This window comes from Acipenser ruthenus, chromosome 36, assembly GCF_902713425.1.
Source record: "Acipenser ruthenus chromosome 36, fAciRut3.2 maternal haplotype, whole genome shotgun sequence".
In the NCBI taxonomy this organism is placed as follows: Eukaryota; Metazoa; Chordata; class Actinopteri; order Acipenseriformes; family Acipenseridae; genus Acipenser; species Acipenser ruthenus.
Window position 1 is genome coordinate 11,233,221 of NC_081224.1, and position 27,907 is coordinate 11,261,127.

At 37.5% G+C, this 27,907-nt stretch overlaps 1 protein-coding gene across 11 annotated transcripts; it reads left to right on the plus strand.

The window, feature by feature from the left end:
- Positions 1–13,224: 13,224 nt before the first annotated feature.
- Positions 13,225–27,600, plus strand: LOC117409844 (low affinity immunoglobulin epsilon Fc receptor-like). 11 transcript variants are annotated; one of them, XM_059008108.1, is made up of 15 exons: positions 13,228–13,378; positions 15,988–16,113; positions 16,942–17,043; positions 17,292–17,336; positions 17,934–17,975; positions 18,394–18,438; positions 19,403–19,447; positions 21,031–21,093; positions 21,478–21,540; positions 21,715–21,777; positions 21,952–22,014; positions 22,289–22,440; positions 22,931–23,040; positions 24,933–24,979; positions 25,104–27,600. In XM_059008108.1, the coding sequence occupies exons 1-15, from the start codon at positions 13,270–13,272 to the stop codon at positions 25,253–25,255; spliced, it is 1,227 nt and encodes a 408-aa protein (XP_058864091.1). In that variant the 5' UTR covers positions 13,228–13,269; the 3' UTR covers positions 25,256–27,600. The 11 variants fall into 11 exon arrangements, with proteins under 11 accessions (XP_058864094.1, XP_058864100.1, XP_058864097.1 ...); XM_059008109.1 differs by having other exon boundaries at positions 15,991–16,113; XM_059008111.1 differs by lacking the exon at positions 17,292–17,336 and having other exon boundaries at positions 13,225–13,378.
- The last annotated feature ends 307 nt before the right edge of the window (positions 27,601–27,907 follow it).

Below are 27,907 nucleotides of genomic sequence, written 5' to 3' on the forward strand. Positions count from 1 at the left end.
AGGGAGGTATTTTTCAGAGCTGCACCCTCTCTCTGCCATTCAGTCCCGGGTCTCTCTCAAGCAGAGGCTGAGACCGTCACTGAGCTAGCCTACACTGCCACCTAGTGGCACTATGATGAATAAAAGAATCACAACCCCTTCGTAAAATCGATCAGTAAGAAGTGCTGTTATATTTCAGTTTTAGTAGTATTTCATGTTAGATTTCGAAATGTCACATTTTTCAATTTGTCAGTTTCTTCGTTAAGTACACAGAGCAGTATGTAATTCAATATGTTAATGTAACATTATTCAGCAGGTTTCATTTGACTTTATGAAGCAACATTTATTAATTCTATCGGGTGATGCAAAAGTTTTGACCATAGCTGTACAAACATATTATGAAATGTGTTGACAATTAAATATTGAAAAGTTAATTGACTAATTACAGTGACTTTAATTGAAGTAATTTGTTGCCACTGTGAGAAGCTCATTTGAACAGAATACTGCTAATTGCAATTTTGACCAGTTATGTGCTAGACATGATTAAAAGGGGAATGGGGGACTGGAATTGATTTCCAAAAGAAATTGGAATTGGAATTGGAATTGGAATTGGAATTGGAATTCCCCTGACCCTGGCTTCAGTCATCCTTTGCTAGTGATTTGCACCATTTCTGTTAGAGAAGCTGGCTGAGGGAGTTTCTTACCAGCTCTTGTTGGGTTTTGACCATTGCAAGCACAGCGTCTTGATTGTAACAGAATTCCTTTGCTTTCTGCCAGTCCCTCTCGCCCTTGGAAAAGTAGTAGCACTTTCCACTGAACTCCTTCCAGTCACATGGGCAGGTCCTGAAGTCACACACTAAAGACAGCATGAAGAACAGGAATCATTCAAGAACTATTGCAGACGAGTGAGCAGAGACAGTAAACACAGCACTGAATGTATTTATTCATCATATACAATATTTAGTGTCTATAGGTCTATAATCTTTTTATCGTAAGTCAGCTGACTTTGCAAGAGGCATTATTTTAGTTAGACCTGTCTCGAAATCCGCGTGTTCAGATTTCTTTACGTACTCTTTTTATTTGCTCAGCACACACTCTTATCTCAGGGGAGACGTTAGGAGGACAGAGATGTTATTACTCCTAGTGGGATATAGTTTGTGCTCTGGACCCGCAGTATATTCGGATGACCAATATAGTACCGAAGAAATTGACAGACTCATGTATCTAAAGTGCTTTTACGAATCAGAGTATGATCAGTACTCCTTCGGTTTATTAACAGTTAAATATTGGATTGAGTAGCTACAGGCTACTTCATATCCCCAGCTGACAGACGTTTTGGGCAGTCCAGTGTCTTAACAGATATTAACGTTAACACTTTAATACATCTTTATGTATTCGTGCAGCCGGCAGGCCTGGCCATGACCACGACACTAAATACACCCAGTAGCCTCTTTTCAGCACATTCAACAAATGTTCTCCTATCCTCTAAACATAGCGTGAGTCCCTTATAGCAATACATGCAATACATGTGAGATAAAATAATAATTGATTAATGCTTACCCTTTAATATAGATCGTAAAAGGATATGACTGTCTTCACCAGGCAAATTAAACTGAGTTAAATCAGTTCAATTGTGTTTTTGGTTTGCAGAAGATGGACCACCTTGCCCTGTCTGGGATGAGTGTGGTACTCCATTGAAATTACTCTGGAGTTAAATAGGTTTTTTGTCTCATTGGAATACATGGGACGCCTCAATTAAATCCAATCATTAATCAGGTGGGACAGTTCTTATCCATTTTACAAATAATAGTTTTCAAAAGATCCGGACTAACTTTTCAGAATTAATAGGCATCATGTACTCAATAAATTCAATACTTCATATTTGTCTAACTCCAAACCTATGATCTCATTTCTTTGCTTTCCTCCGAGCCCCTCCTTTATCTGAAACGTTAAGTGAACCAAGGTTCCCAGGATCTTGGTTTATAATATAATATAAAAACACTACTGCATGCAAAACACTAATTTTATATGTGTTATATATAAGAGATGTTCTTAATATGTGACATCATCTTCTAAGTGATTATATTATGCTAAATTAAAGGTATGTGTTTCTTTTAACTTCATATTGTTTCATCATTTTGTTAATGAGTCAGTTTTGATTCCATATACCATTGTCTAACAGAGTATTTGACACAAGTTTGTCTCATACAATATTCAAGTCATTTAGTTTCACTAAGTTTAAGTGGTAATAGTTTTCATTACAATTATTTATCCATTAAGAGATGCACTGACCAGGCTCTGACCTGTACCTCTCTGGGAATATGTTACTGCTAGCAGTTTCCACAGTCTCTTGTTTTTTTCAAGGTCAGAGTCTGTGCAAAGCACTTTATTAGATATATGACCTGTCCATTAAGCCATGAGTTGTGCATATTATTTCAAGACATTTACTTATCAGTACTAAACCACTAACTTAACACTTCATCTCTATGAGGCTTGCAACTCTGCTGAAGTGGAACCCAAGGACATTCCCTCTTTCTAGAAAAGAAGAGAGGCCCCGGTTTCACTGCAGCAGTTTCAAATCACCGCATTATAAGGAATCCATCTACCATAGACAATAGTATAGTGGATTAATAACAAGGTACATTATAGTATATTATTACAAACTTAACACAAAACATAACACAACACCTTTTAACTTCTATACTTCAATGGATATCATAATGTCTAGAAGTCTTATTGTTCAATAGAAAGAAGAATAAACTTGTACCATTTTCCCATTTAAGTAAATCGAATACTGCTCCAGGTTTTAATCTTCTTATCACTACAGCAAGGTCTTGAACAAGCAATAATACTTGTCAGTTTTAAATAATATGTTTTCTCATTATAGCAAATACTTAAAACATATTATTAATCTTATGAAATAACTGTTATGAACTATAAACAGTTTCAATTAGCACTGAACCTGTTTCATTATAAGATAATCTTTCAATTAATTTACCTCTGTTTATCAATTGCTATAATATTATTTTGGTGAATCCCTTTTAGGATTTAAATCCAAATATAGGCCCGTATGACCCTTCTCTTTGTTCATACAAAATCCAGCCGAGACAGGATTTTTTCTCAAGACCTCTGGCTTGTTAGTAAATCTTTTGGTCATAAAGAGTCTCTTCTTATCTTGTGTTTTTCTTGACATAAATTTGTAGATTAACGTTCACTTTTAGCCTGAATGGTGCTTTTTATCAAGCGTCATGCTTTCTGAAGATTAGATATACTAGTGGTAAATCGTTCATTATATATATTTTCTTAGGGATTCTCAGACCACTAAGTACTTAATTGAATACATGTGTAATTCCAAACAAGAGAGGACTGACCTATTTCATGGAGCAAGAGAGCCACCTACTAGTGGTACAAGGATACTCTTTCTTTATCCTTCCTAATATCTTTGACACTTCATTTTATAATACATTCCATATTTGAAATCGCCTAGTACATATTCAGCATATCCATATGTTCTCAGCAGGATTCAGCTCCTGTACCAGGTTTCGCTCTTAGTTGTTTCCACAAGAAGTCCCTTGATCCAATGTTTCTCCATCACAGGTGTGGATTTCCATGGCCTGACTTCATTCCTATAAGATACTTGGACACGTTTAGCTGTAAATATTATTTCTTTATATTTCCTTTTGTTCGCACAGAGTCACTTTGCGAGGTACGCCTTCCATCCAGAACACTGAAGGAGGCCAAAACTGTTATTCATATTTTCTGGTGTCCAATTACTGTTCTGCCTCACATCATCAGTTGGCAGACACAATACAACTGAATCTGATTCAATTGATGAACCAACAGCTGTAGCTACCGAGATCCTCCATGTCAAAGGACTCAATATTTTACTGACCAGCCTAGCTGATTCAGCGTCACTTGCGACATTTCCCCCTCTTGGTTCCTCAAATGAATCAGATTCAAACCAAGACTGAGTCCTCATAAAGGCCACAAATAGAGGAAAGCTGAGGTGCAGTACAACAGTATTGTTTACATGAGTTATAAAAGTTCTCATTAGTTTACTTACATTTTTCAAATATTAACACGTTTCCAAAATCCTTACTGCTTCATGGAATGGATATTTATCATTCCCCACATACTGAAGTTACACAAATATATTTCTTTCTATACCATAAGGTCTGCTGGAAAGGTATTTAAAGATCATCCTATATAAATGAAACCCCATTAATTACTATGACATAAAGAACATGTTCAGCAAATTTCAATGCTCATGCTATGGGTCCTTGTTTATTTATTTTATTATTTTATAATTTTATTCTTTAATTTTATTTGTATTTTTATTACTATTATTATTATCTGGGAAAGCAGCTTGTAACAGAGAAAAACCGCTTGCTTCTCGATCAATGACCTGTCTCACCTTTCGGTTATTTATTCGCAAGATCTCTATTGAAATATTTTATTTTGTCTTATTACAAGCAGATATATCTGTTATAATTAATATATCTCATATATCTGAATAAACTGCAAAGTGTCTTAAAATGTTAAAATGTTCTCAAAATGATGTTACAAAAACCCATAGGTCTTAACAAAGTATACATAATTACTAAAACCAAGACAGGCTCAACTATCCTTGAAGTTATTTTCATTTCAAACTTATAACATTCTATTGCTTACAGCATCATACCCTATTAGCTGCTTCCACTGTACCTGTACCTAAGGAGTTAATCTGGCTTCCAGCTGGCTTGCTTATCAGTGTTGCTATGGTTTCCAAGCAAGTTTTACTCCCCTTTTTTTCAATCCTGGCCATAGATTCAAAAAAGTTAGCGCATATATATTTGAAACACATAGACCAAATTCCCTATCTCCTTCATTTGTCAAGATGCCTGGAATACATCAAAACTGAATTTAAGAAAGTGTTAAAAGGAAAAATATCGATTGTACTCTCTCCTTTTCTTTTTTAAATAGTTTAGCAATAGAGAAGCTGCTTGCTGTATTTCCAGAGGACACTTTCTCAATAAACAATCATAAGCATTTTTGTACTTTCCAAATTGCTCTCTAAATCTCTGTTATTTTCCTTTGCATTGTTTTTGCTTTACTTATCAAGATAATAATTCTGTTACATTCCTTTTATGAAAGCAGAATATAAAAGTTTCAGTTTTATTTTAATGATAGCCAAATATATCCATTAAAATAATTACATGTATAGTATAAAAGGTTTTACTTTTATTACTATTCAAATGTATTATTACTCATTTTGATTTCAAATGTTATTAATTTTTTCCAATTCATGTAATAAAATAAAACCATGTCAGGCTTCACTTGTAACCATTACAGAATTACTAGTAAACTACAATAACAATTTATTTATTTATTTATTTATTTATTTATTAACAGAATTTTATTTATTTAAATTATACTCTAGTTAAATAGTATAATGCATTCTTTCTTTTCTTAAATTATCTTAGCCAAATTAATAATATGTCTTAATTTTTCATGCACTTTATAATCCAAATATTTATTTTTGATTCTTAAAACCAGTTATTTCATTCATGAAAATATTTTCAATATAATATTTCCAGGTACAGTTCTTAATCTGTTCTATTTGCACAGTCATATTATCAAACAGAAGTTTCTCTCTCTTACCTCTGCCTGCCTGCATGTACCACTAAATTACTGGCAAAGTAACACATTCTATTTGCTGTTCTCATATTACCTCAGTAGTTGTCAGCTATTTTCTTTATGTTTTTGGTATCTCCTACTTTTAAGGAGTGGTTCCACAAAATCCATCATTGCTTTTTAACAAGGGCTATTCCCTTTCAAATCTGAGCATAGGTTCCACTGTCCCTCTATTGTTTTAATTGTGTTGTAGACAGGGCAAACATCTTCTGCAAACCTCCACAGTTTCAGCATATAATTCAGGACACCAACATTCACGTAACTGTCTTAAGATTCCCCTGAGTGCACTATATAATGCATCTACTCCTTAGTGAGCTGTCTGTAATATGATCTGTCAGCTTGCTTCAGGAGACACTATCTTTTAGCTTGTTTCAAACAGTTTGTATAAGATCCCCTGTTCCAGCTGGCATCTGTCTCCATCAGACGGATATTCAGACAACAGTTGGCTATCAGCAAGCAAACTAATAAGCCTTGCTGCTGATGCTAGGTAGGTCAAATTTTAATAACTTTGTACTGCTTCTTATGCCAGTTTATCAGCATGATTATTTCCAATTATTGTTACTTCCTTCGTTCGAACCCGACGGAAATTCCTATCCCACAGATTGGCCTGCTCTCAATTGTCTGACAGGATGCATCGGTAAAGATCAGACAGTCAGGCGTAAATGATTGCCCTGCTGGAACTGTTTGTTCCTCCCATTGTTCAAATGGGGGAAGGTGCTGGAATTTTTTACTGAGGTTAGAGGTTAGCTCAGAAACTGTGTTATAGACTATTTTTCGGATTAGCTAGCAAAGTAATCCATCTATTCCACATTAAATTAAGCGCTTTCGTGTTTATCAGTGATCCTTTAGTCAGGGTAGCTAATCCTGGGATATTACTGAAAACTTCAATAAGATCGTCCTGAGCTAAATTGAACAAAGATGCCATTACTTTAGAAAGGGCAGTTATCAACCTTTCTTCGTAACAAAACTGCTGTTCAGTAGAGGAGAAATTGAAACCCAAATATTTAATTGGCATTTCATCTCCTTTATTCCTTATGACAGCCTGTTCTCCAATGTGGAAGTGAGCTTCTAAAGGCTTACCACTCACTCTAATGGTAATGTCTTGTACTTTTCCTATTAGTATTTTCACATAATTAAACAATTCCATCACAACCTATAACTAGTTGTTCGTCTTCATTTTCATTTTCAGGGAAGAGATACTGTTAACCTTTTCTTTGTAAATTGTACTCAGATTCATACTCTAATCCTTAATCTAATTTAATTTAATTTAATTTAATCCTAATTTAATTATTTATTTTCATTTAATTGTATTTAATTATTTAATTTAATGTCATTATTTATTTATTTTTTCTCTGTATTATTTTATAAATTTCAATTTTTTAAATAATCTTCCACCTTCTCTATCACAATTTCAACTGCTTCTGGTGCTGATGGGTTAAAAATTAAACATCTGCTATATCACTCTATGTTATTTTAGGTCTGCTCTCTGTGCATTCCTGCTCGCTGGGCTCTCTCTGCAAGACCCCCTCCTCATTATACATACGAGTTGGTGCAGTCTGTGAGCTCTCGCTCTCCTTGCAGGTTACCGCCCCTCTGGGTGAACTAAACATTCCTTACTTGCATTACAAGATAGGCTGTATCAATGCTGCTAGCACTGCTTTAATTAATTTGACTAAATTCAGCATTCCCTTCTGTAGGACTACCTGAATCATAGCAAATGAAATGCATGTAACAAACTGGTTGCAGTTACATCCATTCCTCATTTCTAACTTTATTTTTTTTTTTTTTTTTCTAATCCAATCGTAATTTTCTTTCTGAATTCTTAACCCGCCTGCATCAGACAGGGCTCTAGACACCCCCCCCCCCCCCCCTCCATCATAGCTTCAAACAGCCAATGTATTATACATAGGTGATCTAATGTATTCAGCGCTCTGAGTTTTTCAGAGGTAGTTCCTTTCTGTGCTGTGTCCTACTCCCGTTAGGACCTGATCGCAAGTCACATGAATTAGTGGGTGGAGCCGGTGCTCTCCTCTCACTCTCTGCTAGCTGCAGCTTCCCGAGACAGACTGAGTTTACTCTTGCAGTTTTTTTTTGTTTTTGTTTAAATCAGATTTATTCTTTTAATTGCTTAATTTGTTTTTCTTTTTCTTTTTTTCTTTGGACCTATTAAGGCAAGTAACAGCTTTCTTCCACATACTCAATTTTTTATTAGCAGTCTCTTTCCCTACTTCTGACTGTGTTTTCATCTTTAATTTTATCCATATTATTCATACTCTTATATATATATTATCTATAACTATTTTTCCCTATCTTCCACATTGTCGTCCATTGCAAGGAGTTCCTGAGTCGTTTTCGTTTTATAGACGTTTCCAATTAACCTAAGCTATTATTTATCTATAATAGCCTGTTCTTTTTCCCCTCGTATTTGCTAGACTTAATTACGGGAAGGTTTGTGCACGGGTAACGTCACCGCGTTTGGGGAGGCGTAGCATGACGTCGGGTTTCCGGATTTTAAATGCCCATACGCAATTTACCTTACAAAATTACGTTATGGAATCAAAATGTTTAAACGGTTTTAATATTTGTTATAAAACATTAAACTATTTTAATTGTACATAGGTCGATATAAATATAAAAAAATAAAATAAAAAAACAATTTCTTGATTAGTCATACAGAGTATTTATCTGCGGGCCCCACGTGCAGGGCGCCAAATGCCACGAAATCCGCGTGTTCAGATTTCTTTACGTACTCTTATTTGCTCAGCACACACTCTTATCTCAGGGGAGACGTTAGGAGGACAGAGATGTTATTACTCCTAGTGGGATATAGTTCGTGCTCTGGACCCGCAGTATATTCGGATGACCAATAGAGTACCCAAGAAATTGACAGACTCATGTATCTAAAGTGCTTTTACGAATCAGAGTATGATCAGTACTCCTTCGGTTTATTAACAGTTAAATATTGGATTGGGTAGCTACAGGCTACTTCATATCCCCAGCTGACAGACGTTCTGGGCAGTCCAGTGTCTTAACAGATATTAACGTTAACACTTTAATACATCTTTATGTATTCGTGCAGCCGGCAGGCCTGGCCACGACCACGACACTAAATACACCCAGTAGCCTCTTTTCAGCACATTCAACAAATGTTCTCCTATCTTCTAAACATAGCGTGAGTCCCTTATAGCAATACATGCAATACATGTGAGATAAAATAATAATTGATTAATGCTTACCCTTTAATATAGATCGTAAAAGGATAGGACTGTCTTCACCAGGCAGAGTTAAATCAGTTCAATTGTGTTTTTGGTTTGCAGAAGATGGACCACCTTGCCCTGTCTGGGATGAGTGTGGTACTCCATTGAAATTACTCTGGAGTTAAATAGGTTTTTCGTCTCATTGGAATACATGGGACGCCTCAATTAAATCCAATCATTAATCAGGTGGGACAGTTCTTATCCATTTTACAAATAATAGTTTTCAAAAGATCCGGACTAACTTTTCAGAATTAATAGGTGTCATGTACTCAATAAATTCAATACTTCATATTTGTCTAACTCCAAACCTATGATCTCATTTCTTTGCTTTCCTCCGAGCCCCTCCTTTATCTGAAACGTTACGTGAACCAAGGTTCCCAGGATCTTGGTTTATAATATAATATAAAAACACTACTGCATGCAAAACACTAATTTTATATGTGTTATATATGAGAGATGTTCTTAATATGTGACATCATCTTCTAAGTGATTATATTATGCTAAATTAAAGGTATGTGTTTCTTTTAACTTCATATTGTTTCATCATTTTGTTAATGAGTCAGTTTTGATTCCATATACCATTGTCTAACAGAGCATTTGACACAAGTTTGTCTCATACAATATTCAAGTCATTTAGTTTCACTAAGTTTAAGTGGTAATAGTTTTCATTACAATTATTTATCCATTAAGAGATGCACTGACCAGGCTCTGACCTGTACCTGACTCTGGGAATATGTTACTGCTAGCAGTTTCCACAGTCTCTTGTTTTTTTCAAGGTCTGTGCAAAGCACTTTATTAGATATATGACCTGTCTATTAAGCCATGAGTTGTGCATATTATTTCAAGACATTTACTTATCAGTACTAAACCACTAACTTAACACTTCATCTCTATGAGGCTTGCAGCTCTGCTGAAGTGGAACCCAAGGACATTCCCTCTTTCTAGATAAGAAGAGAGGCCCGGTTTCACTGCAGCAGTTTCAAATCACCACATTATAAGGAATCCATCTACCATCATTAGACAATAGTATAGTGGATTAATAACAAGGTACATTATAGTATATTATTACAAACTTAACACAAAAACATAACACAACACCTTTTAACTTCTATACTTCAATGGATATCATAATGTCTAGAAGTCTTATTGTTCAATAGAAAGAAGAATAAACTTGTACCATTTTCCCATTTAAGTAAATCGAATACTGCTCCAGGTTTTAATCTTCTTATCACTACAGCAAGGTCGTGAACAAGCAGTAATACTTGTCAGTTTTAAATAATATGTTTTCTCATTATAGCAAATACTTAAAACATATTATTAATCTTATGAAATAACTGTTATGAACTATAAACAGTTTCAATTAGCACTGAACCTGTTTCATTATAATGTAACGATCACTCTGCACAACTGAGAAGCAGTTGCACTGTCCTCCCTAAGGAGATACTACTGGCCCTATTCCTATAGCTAAATAAGTCAGCAAGAGTGACAGACAGCAAAAGCAGGGACGTCAGAGGTGTCAATTTCAAGAACAATCGGTTTATTATTGTGAACAATAATGTCAACAAATGAAAAAATGAACAAATGAATGAAATGAATAATGATAAGAAAGGAATTCAAATAATTGCAGGTAACAGGTAAGAATAAAGCTGGTACAGATAAGTATGTAGGGACAAACAGAAGGCTAAACAGTATCACCAAATAGAAATGAATGTAGTGTCCGGAGGGTCTCCAATAAACCCACACTCACAAACACAACACACACAGATAAAGACCAAGGATAAATAGATACAGATGAAAAACAGTGACTTGTGGAAACAATTACATTTAACAGTCTCTATGGCAATGGTGGGAAAATGACAGGTAGGCCCAACAAGTCCAGTAATAGCAGGGTAATTGAAATCCAGACAAAGTAACAAAATAACAAAAAACACAGGAAACAAAGTATCAAATTAAAGTAGAAAAAATCCAAACAAAAAAGAAATGATCTCACCCACAAATAAGGCAGTCCAGCAAAGTGTCCCAAAATGATGGGGATTGTAGAAGGTTGAAAACATTGAGTACGTTGAAATTGTTGAGACTGTCCAGTAGTGTTGAGTTGAATGGTGAACAGTTGTTTGAAAAAAATCAGGAGGATCAGGAAAAAATGGAGGCTGTCACACATAAAACAACAAACACTAAACAGACCTAGAAAAACAGCTAAACTTAAACAAGTAACAGTGAAAACAAAAAGAGCAGTTTATACAAAGCGCAGCAACGAAAGAAAATAAACTGATGCACTGGAATTATCTAAGGATGGTAATGGATTCACTGAAATTTAAGTAAAGAAAATGCTGTAGTTTAATGGATTCCTCTGAGAAAGGGAGTCTCCCTCAGGCCTGATTAGCCAGCTTTAATACAAGTGCTGGCTACTAAGGAGCTCTGAGATTGGAGGGGTGGAAATCTGAATGAGCCAATTGGGAGAGAGGATGAACAGAGGGTGGTTGCAAGGAACTATGGGAAATGAAGTTTTAACCTGGTCAGGCTACTGACCCTAATTAAAGGGACAGGTGGGTGAGACTTACACCCACATTATGTAGCATGGGAATTGCTACAATAAGATAATCTTTCAATTAATTTACCTCTGTTTATCAATTGCTATAATATTATTTTGGTGAATCCCTTTTAGGATTTAAATCCAAATATAGGCCCGTATGACCCTTCTCTTTGTTCATACAAAATCCAGCCGAGACAGGATTTTTTCTCAAGACCTCTGGATTGTTAGTTAATCTTCTGGTCATAAAGAGTCTCTTCTTATCTTGTGCTTTTCTTGACATAAATTTGTAGATTAACGTTCACTTTTAGCCAGAATGGTGCTTTTTATCAAGCGTCATGCTTTCTGAAGATAAGATATACTTGTGGTAAATCGTTCATTATATATATATTTTCTTAGGGATTCTCAGACCACTAAGTACTTAATTGAATACATGTGTAATTCCAAACAAGAGAGGACTGACCTATTTCATGGAGCAAGAGAGCCACCTACTAGTGGTACAAGGATACTCTTTCTTTATCCTTCCTAATATCTTTGACACTTCATTTTATAATACATTCCATATTTGAAATTGCCTAGTACATATTCAGCATATCCATATGTTCTAAGCAGGATTCAGCTTCTGTACCAGGTTTCGCTCTTAGTTGTTTCCACAAGAAGTCCCTTGATCCAATGTTTCTCCATCACAGGTGTGGATTTCCATGGCCTGACTTCATTCCTATAAGATACTTGGACACGTTTAGCTGTAAATCTTATTTCTTTATATTTCCTTTTGTTCGCACAGAGTCACTTTGCAAGGTACGCCTTCCATCCAGAACACTGAAGGAGGCCAAAACTCACTGTTATTCATATTTTCTGGTGTCCAGTTACTGTTCTGCCTCACATCATCAGTTGGCAGACACAATACAACTGAATCTGATTCAATTGATGAACCAACAGCTGTAGCTACTGAGATCCTCCATGTCAAAGGAGTCAATATTTTACTGACCAGCCTAGCTGATTCATCGTCACTTGCGACAGACCACAGGTTTTATAAGTTCACTCTGTATTTGGGTGTGTTTTGCAGCACGCTTGAGATTTTAATTAGTTGGTTTACACTGAGTCATGGGTAGGGCTGTATTTTGTTCAGGGTAAAAAAAATACCCTGGCTAAAAAGAGGTACTTCAAGATATTTCATGATTTAAACATAATACTTATTAAAGCAGAAAAATAGCATTTGTCACATGCAAAGTTGATCATTTTCTCTCGAGTTATATTATACAACAATTGTTCCTAAATATTGAAATGCTGAACTGAAAAACAGTGAATGTTAAATTGTAATATTTCACTTTTTATGTGTCCATAAAGACATTTTTTTTTCACTCTCAGCAAATTATCAAACAAAATGAAAACATAAATAAATGTAAAAATAACAACACATGAAATATCCCCTTCTTGTGCTGGACAGAGTGATCTAGAGCGGAAATATTTCCGATCTTTGAAGCCATTTTAAAGAACATGCAGCTCTATGCTGTGTGTGTTCAATCATAGCACATAGCCGATCAGGGATCTGAGTGCTTCACCATTTTAACACAAACACATTGCCATCTAAATAAGCAATTTTCAGTCTGATTGTAAAAAGGACTAGTCAAATTACAACCAAAAAGATCTATATACCATATCATTAACGACACTAAACCTTTTGAAACTCAAGTAATCTCTTCATCATCCTACTTCTGCTTTTTCTGAGCGAGATGTTTGTGGTTATCACTTTCTGTTGTTCTTGGAAACACAAATTTTCTGTAGTGCTTTAAATAAAGACTTCCTGGGAGAGTGCTTCATAACTGGTGCATGATTGGTGTTGTAGGCAGCATGGCTGACGATGTCTATGGAAACAGTGACTTCCATCAACAAATTGGAAAAAGAAAACACAGCGACAGGGAAAGATACCAAGCTCCAGGTACATCTCGTCTCTTATCTCTGATCTAGGGTCACTTCTAGCTTAGGTGTGACGGGGATTGTAGTATCTTGTCATGGGAGTAGCTGTGTTATATAGTAATATATATATATATATATATATATATATATATATATATATATATATATATATATATATATATATATACACACACACTGCTATGCAAAAGTCTTGGACACATTCAGGAGTTACAATGTATATGGATGTTATTATTATTATTATTATTATTATTATTATTTATTTCTTAGCAGACGCCCTTATCCAGGGCGACTTACAATCGCAAGCAAATACAAATACATTCAAGTGTTACAATACAAGTCATACAATAAGAGCAAGAAATACAATATTTAATACAATGTGTGACAAACCACAATTCAATAATACAGCAGATAATAGTGAAAGTTACATCAGGATATGATTAAATAGTGATAGTTACATCAGGATATGATTAAGTACAAAATACTACAGGTTAAACACTTGGCAGATTACAATATTCTGAAGTACAGGATTAAATGTAGTAAAATAGGGGGCAGATAAGAGCAAAATAAAGCATATTTAAATGAAGGGTGATAGTGATACAACAGAGGAGTTCTACAGGTGCTGTTTGAAGAGGTGAGTCTTAAGGAGGCGCCGGAATGTGGTCAGGGACTGGGCAGTCCTGACATCTGTAGGAAGGTCGTTCCACCACTGTGGAGCAAGGGTGGAGAAGGAGCGGGCTCGGGAGGCAGGGGAGCGTAGCGGAGGTAGAGCCAGTCTTCTAGTGCAGGCGGAGCGGAGAGGTCGAGTGGGGGTGTAGGGAGAGATGAGGGTCTGGAGGTAGCTGGGTGCAGTCTGGTCAAGGCATCTGTAGGCTAGTACAAGAGTCTTGAACTGGATGCGAGCGGTGATCGGGAGCCAGTGGAGTGAGCGGAGTAGTGGAGTAGCGTGGGCGAAGCGAGGCAGAGAGAACACCAGGCGGGCAGCAGAGTTCTGGATGAGCTGGAGCGGACGGGTGGCGGACGCAGGGAGGCCAGCCAGGAGGGAGTTGCAGTAGTCTAGGCGGGAGAGTACCAGGGCCTGGACCAGGAGCTGGGTAGCATAGTTGATGAGGAAGGGTCGGATTCTTCGGATGTTGCTCAGGAAGAATCGGCAAGTGCGTGCCAGAGTGGAGATGTGCTGGGATTAAGAGAGGCAGGGGTCCAGGGTGACTCCAAGGTTCTTAGCGTAGGAAGAGGGAGAGAGTGTGGTAGATTCTAGAGGAACAGAGATAGAGAGATCAGAGGAGGGGGAGGAGGAGGGAAAGAAAAGGAGGTCAGATTTAGAGAGGTTGAGTTTGAGGTGATGCGAGTGCATCCAGGAGGAAATAGCAGATAGACAGGTAGAGATACGGGAGGAGATGGTGGAGTCAGAGGTGGGGAAGGAGAGGAAAATCTGAGCATCATCAGCATAGAAATGGTATGAGAAACCATAGGATGCGATGAGGGGGCCCAGGGAGCGGGTGTAGAGAGAGAACAGGAGAGGACCCAAGACTGACCCCTGGGGGACTCCAGTTAAGAGTGGGTGAGGTGTGGAGGTTGCTCCACGCCAGGTTACCTGGTAAGTGCGGTTGGAGAGGTAGGAGGAGAACCAGGCCAGAGCAGTGCCAGAGATCCCCAGGTCAGCAAGAGATGATAGTAGAATAGAGTGATCAACAGTGTCAAAGGCAGCAGAGAGGTCGAGGAGAATTAGGACAGAGGAGAGAGAGGCAGCTCGGGCACACTTAAGTGAGTTGATGACAGACAGGAGGGCGGTTGTTGTAGCATCAGCGGTTTACTCCGGTCCTCCGCTGGTTTCTGCTGTTGTGCAGCTTTGACTGTTGTTGATGCAGCTTGGTTTGGGTGGGAGAGGTCAGGCTTTTCGTTTAGCGGTCTTTGGTTTGCGTTGATCAGAGTCTTCAAGAACTTATGATCACAGCAACTCAGGGTGAACTGTTCATGGACAGCTGATGTGAGATGTTGTGGTGGTTATTCCATCACAGCTACCCTGTGGTTCTCAACAGGGGGGGCGCAAAGCAATCCAAGGATGGGGGCTTTCTATATATCAATAGAAAGGCCTTGAATAAATGAATTGGTGTAATATTATGCTAGGGCTTCATTTTTGTAATTTATTTTAGATGTTTAGTTTGTGAGATGTTTGTTCAAAATAAAAGTGCATTCTCAAAATTACGTTTTCATTTATTCCTGAATATTGTGCATATTTTAAAGACGAGAATTTTTAAAGAGACACAGTATTTAGTAAGTAAGGGATCTGAGAGAGGAACAATGTGCAATACAATCCCAACACCCCACTTCTGTAAAACACAAGCAATTACACTGAAAAAATAACAAGTTCATTTCTGCCAATACACAATAACATATATATATATATATATATATATATATATATATATATATATATATATATATATATATATTGCTGTGTTTTTTTTAGTGTTTGCTGAAATATGCATAAAGTTGTCTTCGAAATCCCAAGTTTGTTCCTGGGCAGTGATGTAGAAAACGAAGTCTGTTTTGCTTGCTTTTGTGATCAAGTTTTGCTAAGTAGGGGGTCTGTTGCATTTTTAATTTCAACAGCAGGAGTGGATGATGAAGATGATGAAGCCGACTATGAAAATTTTGAAGATTCTATTGAAATGGAGGAGAAAAAAACAAACCAAACGGAAGCATTCAAAGAGGAAGTGAAAGCACAGGCAGCCACAAGTAAGCTATTTATTCACTGGTTCCTAAAACAACATTTCACAGATATTCTACTGAGTTCACGCTTTCTATTGATTTCACAATTAGCACTTCATGGAATGAAAGTCAAACCTCTGTTTGTGTGTTCTGTGCTGAACAGGAAGACTGAATGTCACCGACATCAGTCTTTATTGTGAAAAGTGTTGAATTTAAATCAAGGGAAGTAATGTTAAAACTTTACAATCCATTAGTAAGACCTCATCTAGAATATAGTGTTCAGTTCTGGTCACCTCGTTACAAAAAGGATATTGCTGCTCTAGAAAGAGTGCAAAGAAGAGCAACCAGAATTATCCCGGGTTTAAAAGGCATGTCGTATGCAGACAGGCTAAAAGAATTGAATCTATTCAGTCTTGAAGAGAGAAGGCTACGCAGTGATCTGATTCAAACATTCAGAATCCTAAAAGGTATAGACAATGTCGACCCAGGGGACTTTTTCGACCTGAAAAAAGAAACAAGGACCAGGGGTCACAAATGGAGATTAGATAAAGGGGCATTCAGAACAGAAAATAGGAGGCACTTTTTTACACAGAGAATTGTGAGGGTCTGGAACCAACTCTCCAGTAATGTTGTTGAAGCTGACACCCTGGGATCCTTCAAGAAGCTGCTTGAGGAGATTCTGGGATCAATAAGCTACTAACAACCAAACGAGCAAGATGGGCTGAATGGCCTCCTCTCGTTTGTGAACTTTCTTATGTTCTTATGTTCTTATGTTCTTATGTAAACTGCAACTACAGCTATAAAGAACTATCCTGAAACTATTTATTGTGAATTATTGTTATTATTATTTTCCAGATCACAATGTCTGCGGAACCAAATCGATTGTGTTTCTCTACGTTCTGCTGATCGCTAGCTCTGTGATGTGGGCGGCTCTGCTCTCCTTGCTGTTTGTGAAATGTAAGTACGACGAGCCTCAATAAAGGAAACGCAGCAGAGGTTCAGGTAGTGGTGTTTGAGTGGAGAGGTTATAACCTCAGTTCTCCTTCTCTGAGCGCAGACTGGTGATTTCTAAAGGAGTTTCAAGTATTAAACAAAAACCACACAAATAAAGCAGAATGTTTACTGCAATTTCAGCGGAATAACAATAAATAAATACAATAAAAATTTAAGAGCCCCACATATGATCTGTTTTTTTTTTTTTTCAGGCACTGCAGAAATACAAACCCTGAAAACTCTCCTGACAGAAAAAGGTACATATCCTTCGTTTTTCATTTTTGAAAGTCCTGTGAATTGGCCCTCTGCTCCACTTTGGCTATGATTGTAGATTTATACACGGGGCTCTTAGCTGGTAGAATGTCAGATCCTGACAGATGCCGTTCGTAGCGTTATCACTAGATGAACAGACACCGAGAGCGCCACCTTGTGTTTAAAGAGGGCAACGTCCTCTTATTTAAATACCTTGACTTTGGGTTCCCTAGACACTTTCTTTTTTTTTAATTGACAATTTGGCACAGAGCAAAAGGAAGCAAAGACAAAGAGGGGTTTCAGTATAAGAAATAATGAATTAAAAGATTAAAAATGTGAGGGTAAAGTTTCACTCGGAGGTACATTTCAATAAAACAAACACTGTACCATTTAAACACACATAAGACTGGGTTTGTTGTAAACCCAACAGCCTGCACAGAAACCCCTTGGGATGTATTTGATAGTCAAATTATGAACATCAAGTAGTCTAGGAGGAAGATACACCACAGACCTGCAGATATTGTTAGTGCCAGGTGATCTATTGGATTAGTTTAGAGACTTCTCATAACTTCAGCTCACCAATCGGATGTCTTCTTTCACAGATTCTCAAATGAGGGCAAATTTTGAGAATTGCGTTTCTAATGGTAAGTGTTAATAGCATGATGTTTGATCTGAGTGCTGCCGGACACAGATTAAAAAATAAGATTATGCATGTTGTCTTTTTAAAATGATATCCTTATGTTAAACAGCACATGTTTTAAATATATTTATTTCAATTTAAGCCAAAAAATGTAATCTGCAATAGAATTATTTTTTTTGGTACATAATTTAGTTACACGTTGTATTTTTTACTAACTTTCTTCGGGTATTGGTGTTTGAGTTGTGAGGTTATATCCTCAGTTCTCCTTGTCCGAGGGCAGACTGGTGGTTTCTAAAGGAGTTTCAAGTAAAAAAAAACCACACAAATAAACCAGAATGTTTACTGCAATTTTAGGGGAATAAAAATAAATAAATACAATAAAAAATTAAGAGCCCCACATATGATCTGTTTTTTTTTTTCAGGCACTGCAGAAATACAAACCCTGAAAACTCACCTGACAGAAAAAGGTACATATCCTTCGTTTTTCATTTTTGAAAGTCCTGTGAATTGGCCCTCTGCTCCACTTTGGCTATGATTGTAGATTTTTACATGGGGCTCTTAGCTGGTAGAATGTCAGATCCTGACAGATGCCGTTCGTAGCACTATCACTAGATGACCGGACACCGAGAGCACCACCTTGTGTTTAAAGAGGGCAACGTCCTCTTATTTAAATACCTTGACTTTGGGTTCCCTAAACACATTCTTTTTTTTTCATTGACAATTTGGCACAGGGCAAAAGGAAGCAAAGACAAAGAGGGGTTTCAGTATAAGAAATAATGAATTAAAAGATTAAAAATGTGAGGGTAAAGTTCCCCTAGGAGGTACATTTCAATACAACAAACACTGTTATCAAGCACAAAAGTTAGTATGAAAACGTTTCTACAAAAGAATAAACCCATTCCAGCACCTCAAAGCTGAGCCCGCGATACAAATGCATTCAAACTCCTGCAGCTGCCTGTTTTGTTCTTGATACTTGGCAAAACGTATTCTTTGGTGGCGGATTCGACATATTGTAAATTTTATTAATACTGAACACACTGTTTACATCTGCCAGCAGAGCGATCACATGACCTTAACACCGCCCTATTGTCAGAGCTCTCGCTCTACATCCCGCCCACAGGAAGGCGTTCTGTTAGCTCTGATTTGTGAATTTTTGCTTTGATTGACAGTCCCCAATACTCCCTTGCTACATTTTTCTACAGTTACAGCTGCCGCAGGTGCTGCTTTTCACTATTAATAGAAAAAAATACATAGACTGTCATTGCTCCCATGGTCCACTTGGGGCTGTGTCACGGCCCACAGTTTGGGAACCCCTGCTTTAAGTATACAGTACAGTTTCACCAAGTGGTTTCACGTGGTACTGCAGCTGCAGATTCAAGACACTGAACTGATTCATTATTCAATTTTAAGACTTGCATTTCTTTTTTTCAGGCTCTGCAGAAATAAAAAACCTGCAAACTCTCCTGCAGGAAAAAGGTAAACAGTTTCAATTTGTAAAACCAAAAGTGTAATATTATTATTATTATTATTATTATTATTATTATTATTATTATTATTTATTTCTTAATATGTGCATCAGGGTAAAGCCATGATGTTTGTCGCTTTCATTCGAGTCTCGTGAGTATATGGTGGCCAGCGTGGGACATTCACCAAGCCTGAATCACGCCACGGTGTCTTTAACACCCTTTTCTGAACAGAGAAAAACAACCAATTGAAGTTAACCCTTTACGGTTCAAGGGACATGTGTGTCCCACAAATACATATGATGCTGACTTTCTTGTTTTTGCAACAAGGTGCACGAAACAACAGGGTTTAAAATGTACTGACAGGTAGGATCCGGTCATCCAAGAAACAGTTTGAACGCTCAATTCCATGTGGTTAAACTGAACATGAACAACTTTCAAATAACCGAAAGCAGAGAAAAATTAATGACACACTGTGTGGACATGTGCCCTTCTAGCAGCTTTTCATGTATTTCTGTAATAAAGCTAAAGTGGTTCTCATTAAAAACTACAGCAGCTCCTCTGTACTCTGTACAGGATGCTAATTCCCAGGCCCTTCTAATGATAAACTAGAGACTTGAATCAGGTATTTTGCACGTTTGTGTTGCCCTGACAACAGGTCAGACCTGGGTGTCTGTGGTCAAAACAAAACAGAACGAATCATATAAATTGATAGAAATGAATACGATAGCTAAGCTAAAGTACACTTTAATGTTTAATAGATACAAAAAATATGCCTCATTCCTGTTACAGTCACACGCTGCACACTTGAGCAGGTAAATATAACAAAATATAAAGATTTGCAATGCTTAAAGTTATTTGTAAAAATGTAAGGCCTTGCTTTACCTCACTGAATTAATTATAAAGTCAACGATGTCAACAGCAGTTCATTTTTCGTTCCTTCACAATAAACAAAGCGACAAAAGACACATTTTCAAAAAGCAACAGCATTACTGAGGTTTACTTGTGCTATGCTGTTGTTGTTAGTGTGAGAAACGTCAGATTTAAATAAACTCTTCAAATAAAATAAACATGGAAAAGGGGGAGAAGAACAATACTATACAGCAGTGGTACTCAACTCTGGCCCTCGAGATGCAATCCAGTCCAGGTTTTTACACCAAGCAGGCAATTACCTAATTTAGGATCTGGTTGGAATAAAGACCAGGACTGGAATAAATCTCGAAGGCCAGAGTTCAGTACCACTGCTGTACAGTTTTGCTCTGGTTTATTACATTATAGAGCCAGAAACTAGGATCACTGAGAAAGAAAGCAATAGGATCACAAGATAAAACAAAAACACAATGTTGATCACTAGATGAAACATTTCCTCCGATGTGTGGCACTTTGACTTCAGCAGGTGAAGAGCAGTATTTGGCACCCTGGGTTGCGTGCACATCTTAATCTGGCCTGTTTACTGACCTTGTTTTGTCGATGAACAGACAATAGAGGGTGCTGTTCATACACAGCTATCCTCTCCAAGTGGTGTAAAAGACCTTCTACTGATAACTCTAATTCACCCCTGTATGTATGTATGTATGTATGTATGTTTGTTTTCAGACTCCCAGCTTTCCTCAAATGTGAGGAACTTGGAAAAAGACATTTCTAGCATGAAAACTAAAGGTGAGAATTTAGAACACTATACAGACATTCCGTCCATGAAGACTTCTTCACAGAAATTCTACAGATCAGATTTCTGAGACCCTAGATTTATGTTAACTGTAAAGTAATAAACCGGAATTTACTATTTGCAATTGAATCATTTTAAATATGGAAAAACACGACATCCCTTATCGATTTAGTACAGGACAGGGTAACGTCCCGTACGGGATGGAACCCTGAATGAACCTTCTGTGGGGGGATATGGGACAGGAGTTCAAGCTAGAGATACTTTTATTGTGTGACCCAGAGAGACGAGTTGAGAGGGGACCAATGAAATGAGACGAAAGCGAAGTCGCCCCAGTGAAATTAAAGAGACCTGCTTCTAGTAACAGGTTTGTTTTTCAGATTCCCAGCTCTCAACCAGTGTGAGAAACTTGGAAACTGAGATTTCAAGCCTAAAAAATAAAGGTGAGAATTCACAACTTCTCAAAAGCTTTGTTCATCAATTCACCTCATAGCTCCCAAATGTTTCGTTTTGAAACATGCAGTTTCATTTTATAAAACATCATATCTGTTGCTACGCTTGGTTAAAGAAACTGCTGAATTATTGGACCTGCTTCTAGTAACAGGTTTGTTTTTCAGATTCCCAGCTGTCAACCAGTGTGAGAAACTTGGAAACTGAGATTTCAAGCCTAAAAAATAAAGGTGAGAATTCACAACTTCTCAAAAGCTTTGTTCATCAATTCACCTCATAGCTCCCAAATGTTTCGTTTTGAAACATGCAGTTTCATTTTATAAAACATCATATCTGTTGCTACGCTTGGTTAAAGAAACTGCTGAATTATTGGACCTGCTTCTAGTAACAGGTTTGTTTTTCAGATTCCCAGCTGTCAACCAGTGTGAGAAACTTGGAAACTGAGATTTCAAGCCTAAAAAATAAAGGTGAGAATTCACAACTTCTCAAAAGCTTTGTTCATCAATTCACCTCATAGCTCCCAAATGTATCGTTTTGAAACATGCAGTTTCATTTTATAAAACATGATATTTGGTGCTACGCTGGGTTAAAGAAACTGCTGAATTATTGGACACCCCCATAAAGTTATTAATCTCGTCTCCTACAGGAGTAAATCCATATTGAGTGCTCTGCAGGTTACTGTCTCCGCTCACTCGTTTGCAATAGTTCTTGAATGATTCCTGTTCTTCATGCTGTCTTTAGTGTGTGACATCAGGACCTGCCCATGTGACTGGAAGGAGTTCAGTGGAAAGTGCTACTACTTTTCCAAGGGCGAGAGGGACTGGCAGAAAGCAAAGGATTTCTGCTACAATCAAGACGCTGTGCTTGCAATGGTCAAAACCCAACAAGAGCTGGTAAGAAACAGCTATCATGCTATAGAATTAAATCAAATTGCTTCATAAAGTCGAATGAAACCTGCTGAATAATGTTACATTAGTATTTTGAATTATATTATTATTATTATTTGTTTATTTAGCAGACGCCTTTATCCAAGGCGACTTACAGAGACTAGGGTGTGTGAACTATGCATCAGCTGCAGAGTCACTTACAATTACGTCTCACCTGAAAGACGGAGCACAAGGAGGTTAAGTGACTTGCTCAGGGTCACACAATGAATCAGTGGCTGAGGTGGGATTTGAACCGGGGACCTCCTGGTTATGAGGCTGTTTCTTTAACCACTGGACCACACAGCCTCCACACCGCTTTGTAGTTTTCCACATACTTAACAAAAAACTGACATTGAAAAATGTGACATTTCATTGACGGGCACTACAACATAAGTGGAGTTTAACTGTAGAACTGTGTTCTCTGCACTGGGAATAATGATGAACATTCTCTTTTCAGGACTATATAAGGGGGAAAATCACATCGAATCACTGGCTTGGGTTGAGCGACTTGGATACAGAAGATGCTTGGAAGTGGTTAGATGGAGATTCTGTCAATCTACAGAGCGGGTAAGCATCGAGAGAGATCGAGAGAGATCGAGAGAGATCGAGAGAGAATTAACTGCCACATACCACCCCCAAACTGGATCCAAGCTGTCCAACTCTCTGATGGCCAGAAAAAGCATCAAAACAAATCTAATAAAATGGCAACATTTCAAATGAATTAAGCTTAGTTGACAACAGCTAAATATTTGTCTAAATAGTCTAAATACTAAATACCTTCCACCAAAGACTTCAACTCTAAAGATTGAGAGCCATATTGTGACGCTCGATGAGAGATACAGTATTGTCTATGAGCCCAAAGTTAGACAACTCTGTCTGTTCATTTTGTAAACCACTGAAATTATTTTCCACTATAAGTCTCAACTCAGTCAATATTTGTATATCCCCTTCAGTCACTGTGTGCACAATTGCACCATGTTAAGTTTCCAATCTATGTATCTATTTTGCATATGGTTTTTTGTTTTTTTGTTTTTTCAAAGTTATGGCAGGGCAACTTCTCGAACTCTGTAGAGTTCTACACAAACTGTTTTAAAATTTCTACAAGAAGTGGGCATTAATAAACTTGCATAGTGAAGCTCACTTTAGATCAGCATGCAATTGGCACAGATCTCTCACCAGGGCCAATGCAGAACAGCTGAAGAAAGAAAGAGAATGGCAAAGAGGAAATAAGAGACAATCCATGTTTTATTTTTATATAAATCAGTCAGCCCATAGTAGAAACCTAGCGTAGTATAAATGTAAGTCATATGTGACCCAATAACTGTGTGTATGCGTCATTATTCTCCTAATAACTGTGTGTATGCGTCATTATTCTCCTAATAACTGTGTGTATGTGTCATTATTCTCCTAATAACTGTGTGTATGCGTCATTATTCTCCTAATAACTGTGTGTATGCGTCATTATTCTCCTAATAACTGTGTGTATGCGTCATTATTCTCCTAATAACTGTGTGTATGTGTCATTATTCTCCCAATAACTGTGTGTATGCGTCATTATTCTCCTAATAACTGTGTGTATGTGTCATTATTCTCCCAATAACTGTGTGTATGCGTCATTATTTTCCTAATAACTGTGTGTATGCGTCATTATTCTCCTAATAACTGTGTGTATGTGTCATTATTCTCCTAATGACTGTGTGTATGCATCATTATTCTCCTAATAACTGTGTGTATGCGTCATTATTCTCCTAATAACTGTGTGTATGCGTCATTATTTTCCTAATAACTGTGTGTATGTGTCATTATTCTCCTAATGACTGTGTGTATGCGTCATTATTCTCCTAATAACTGTGTGTATGCGTCATTATTCTCCTAATAACTGTGTGTATGTGTCATTATTCTCCTAATAACTGTGTGTATGCGTCATTATTCTCCTAATAACTGTGTGTATGCGTCATTATTTTCCTAATAACTGTGTGTATGTGTCATTATTCTCCTAATGACTGTGTGTATGCGTCATTATTCTCCTAATAACTGTGTGTATGCGTCATTATTCTCCTAATAACTGTGTGTATGTGTCATTATTCTCCTAATAACTGTGTGTATGCGTCATTATTCTCCTAATAACTGTGTGTATGCGTCATTATTCTCCTAATAACTGTGTGTATGCGTCATTATTTTCCTAATAACTGTGTGTATGTGTCATTATTCTCCTAATGACTGTGTGTATGCGTCATTATTCTCCTAATAACTGTGTGTATGTGTCATTATTCTCCTAATAACTGTGTGTATGCGTCATTATTCTCCTAATAACTGTGTGTATGTGTCATTATTCTCCTAATAACTGTGTGTATGTGTCATTATTCTCCTAATAACTGTGTGTATGCGTCATTATTCTCCTAATAACTGTGTGTATGTGTCATTATTCTCCCAATAACTGTGTGTTTTTCCATTCTTAGATTTTGGGACACTAATGAACCAAACAACAGTGGAAATGAAGACTGCGGTCAGTTAAAGGTCTTTGCCTCCCTGCCTCACAAGCTCAATGATGCCTCTTGTGAAATAAACTACCGATGGATATGCCAAAAGCTGCTTTAACCTCAGCTTCCAATCTTTGCTTCATTTCTCAGTGATCTGCAATCGAGAGAAAACATCTCAAACCTTTATTCTGGAGGTGACCAACTTCCTAGAAGCAGGCGCTTTGAAGATATCATTTAAACTCCTCTTCGTTCATTTTGAATTAGCTGGAAATCGAAAGTTTATTCGTGCCGTATTACAGTAAATCTCTGAATTAGATATATCTCTAAATGATTGTTGGGCTTGCCACAGTTAACTCTGGTTTATCTAAAGCAACGTATTTCCATAGTGCAGCTTGTTGCAATGGTGTCTTTAAATCTACATTGACATTTTAATAAACATATTGCAAACAGTGGATTGTATTTCATTCTCAACACAATCTGGTTTTATGACTGTGATTCAGTTAGCTTTGTGATGCCTGTGACGTTGCTGTACAATTTCCACTAAAATAACAAATAAAAATGTTAATGTTCTAAAACTCCATGAGGACTTTTTTTACATTACAATTATAAACAGAACAGTCACTCCATTAAATATCACACCGCGCTTATCATGATCAAATTGAAATGTCCGGACCGCAATACAGAAACAGGCTCCTGATAATATCACTGTGGTTAATATCACTCTCCGCTTAATATAAAGGAAATGTAACAGTCATGCAATTGATTTGAATCCCACTTAATAGCACTTGAAAATGCCTGCACCCGCTGTCCTGTATTTAGACGCATTCCGTGTACGGCAGCCCAGTGGTCACATGATCACCCAGCTGGACTCATGGAGATCAGAAGTGTGTGTACTGTTATTTTTGTTACCATTGCACGTTAATGAAAATATATCGGAAATAACGAATTTAAACAGAGCCGCGAAGGCTGAAATAACTTCTCTACCCGAGAAAAGAAGAGAAAATAAAAACAAACAATCTCGCTTGCAAATTTTCTTTACACACGTCAACAATCTCAAGTGTGACGACTTAGGGGAGAACTTAAATGAGTTTCAGTTCGTAAGTGGCTGTTTGGTTTGCTAAGTTATTGATGAACTCCTGATCATGTCACTCTGCTTCTTGTCATAATCACAGTCCCTTTGAAGTGATATTAAGCAGGTTTGGCTCTCTGTGAAAGAAGCCGTCACTTCTGGTTCAACCACTCAAGTGCTTTTCTTGAGTACAAAGCTATTTGTGCCGCCTCTGCTTACCTGCATGGTCAACATGACCTACTTCTGCTTCACAAATTGACTTCAAAAGCAATAGAAACAAGACGAGAACACAATGCGAAGGGAACAGAAAGTGAAGCGTTCTGTCTCAACTGGGGAGTTTATGACTGCGTGTCAAATTACTGTGTGAGCAAGAAGATTTCTAAAAAAAGAGACATTCTGGGATTAGCTACTTCATGTGGAGAAGCATGGATGGGTGTATGGCAGCTTTCCCATGTTCTTGTAAGTGACCTACAGTAGTAGAGGTGTATGACAAGGCCCTCCATCACCTGTCTGTGTGAAGGACACAAATTGAAAGATAACGGATGTCAAGATGGAAGGAACTGAGGTGGGCAACATTTGCATGGGTTTTTTTTAAAAGCACTGCTTCTTTGAAAGCAGAAGTGAGAAGAGGAACAGATTGATCCTGTTGCTGGAAAATCTACAAGGTTGTAATGAACCTGTATTTTGTATCACTGTGTATGTTTGTTACATTCTCTAGGTTTGGAGTAAGATTTCCTTCCCTCAAAATAGCTGATAAAACCGGTTTCCATAGTAGACTGATATATACAGGTAGTGGACAAAAAAATGGAAACACCAATTTAAAGTCACTTAATAGGGCGTTGGGCCACTATGGTATCCCGCTCTGTGGAGTTCTCGGTGGACCGTTTTTGATGAAACTGGCTGCTCGCGCCCCAGGTTGAAATTTGCAGTCAATTGATCTGCAGTTGCTCGCCTGTTTTGCCTTGCACTTCGAATTAATGCACAGATATCACGATCATGGAGTATGCGCTTCCACCCACTGTTGCCCTTTGTTGATGATGTCTTCCCCTCTGAGTTCCATGCCGACATCACCTTAGACACCGTTGTTCATGAAACATCAGCAAGTTGAGCTGTCTTGGTCACTGAAGCTCCTGCCAAATGCGCCCCAACAATCACCCCTCTTTCAAAGTCATGGAAGTCTCCTCTTGCAGCCATGCTAGCCATAATTATAGGCAACCAGGCCTGTCCAGCATTTTTATACATGACCCTAAGCATGCTGGGAAGTTATTTGCTTAATTAACGCATGAGCCACACCTGTGTGGAAGCCCTTGCTTTCAATATACTTGGTGTCCCTCATTTACCCAGGTGTTTCCATTTTTTTGTCCACTGCTAATGCTGTGTGATCCAATCTACAGCTATGACCAAAGGATTTGCATCACTCTATAGAATGAACTAATAAAGTCAAATGAAACCTGCTGAATCATGTTATGTTAACATATTGAATTACACACCGCTTTGTAGTTTTCCATATACTTAGGAAAAACTGACAAATGGATAAATGTGACATTTCGAAATCCAACATAAAATACTTCTATTATGGCTTCCGGTAGACTTTTGCATGTTGTAGTTTCTTTGATTATATGATGTTAAATTAAAGATCTAAATTATGTTCATGTCGTTTATTTTTTGTAATTACATCTCAATTCTAAAATTTGAGGTGATGCTAAACATTTGTCTGTAGCAGTACACTCCAGTATGACGCATCGCATCAGCTGCAGGAAGGTGGAGGATTTCCACGGAACCCACTGTATCTAGAATTGGAGGAATATCTTGTGCTTGGCCAATAGTGTGCAGTTTATGAACCATACTGTATATTTAGAAACAATGCACAATCAACCAGAACACA

Excerpts from the sequence above, each read along its gene's own strand:
- LOC117409844 (XM_059008108.1), top strand. The coding sequence starts at position 13,270 with ATGATTGGTGTTGTAGGCAGCATGGCTGACGATGTCTATGGAAACAGT. Across the intron at positions 17,337-17,933 it reads AACTCTCCTGACAGAAAAAG|ATTCTCAAATGAGGGCAAAT; the intron begins GTACATATCCTT and ends CTTCTTTCACAG. Across the intron at positions 22,015-22,288 it reads TTCAAGCCTAAAAAATAAAG|TGTGTGACATCAGGACCTGC; the intron begins GTGAGAATTCAC and ends TGCTGTCTTTAG.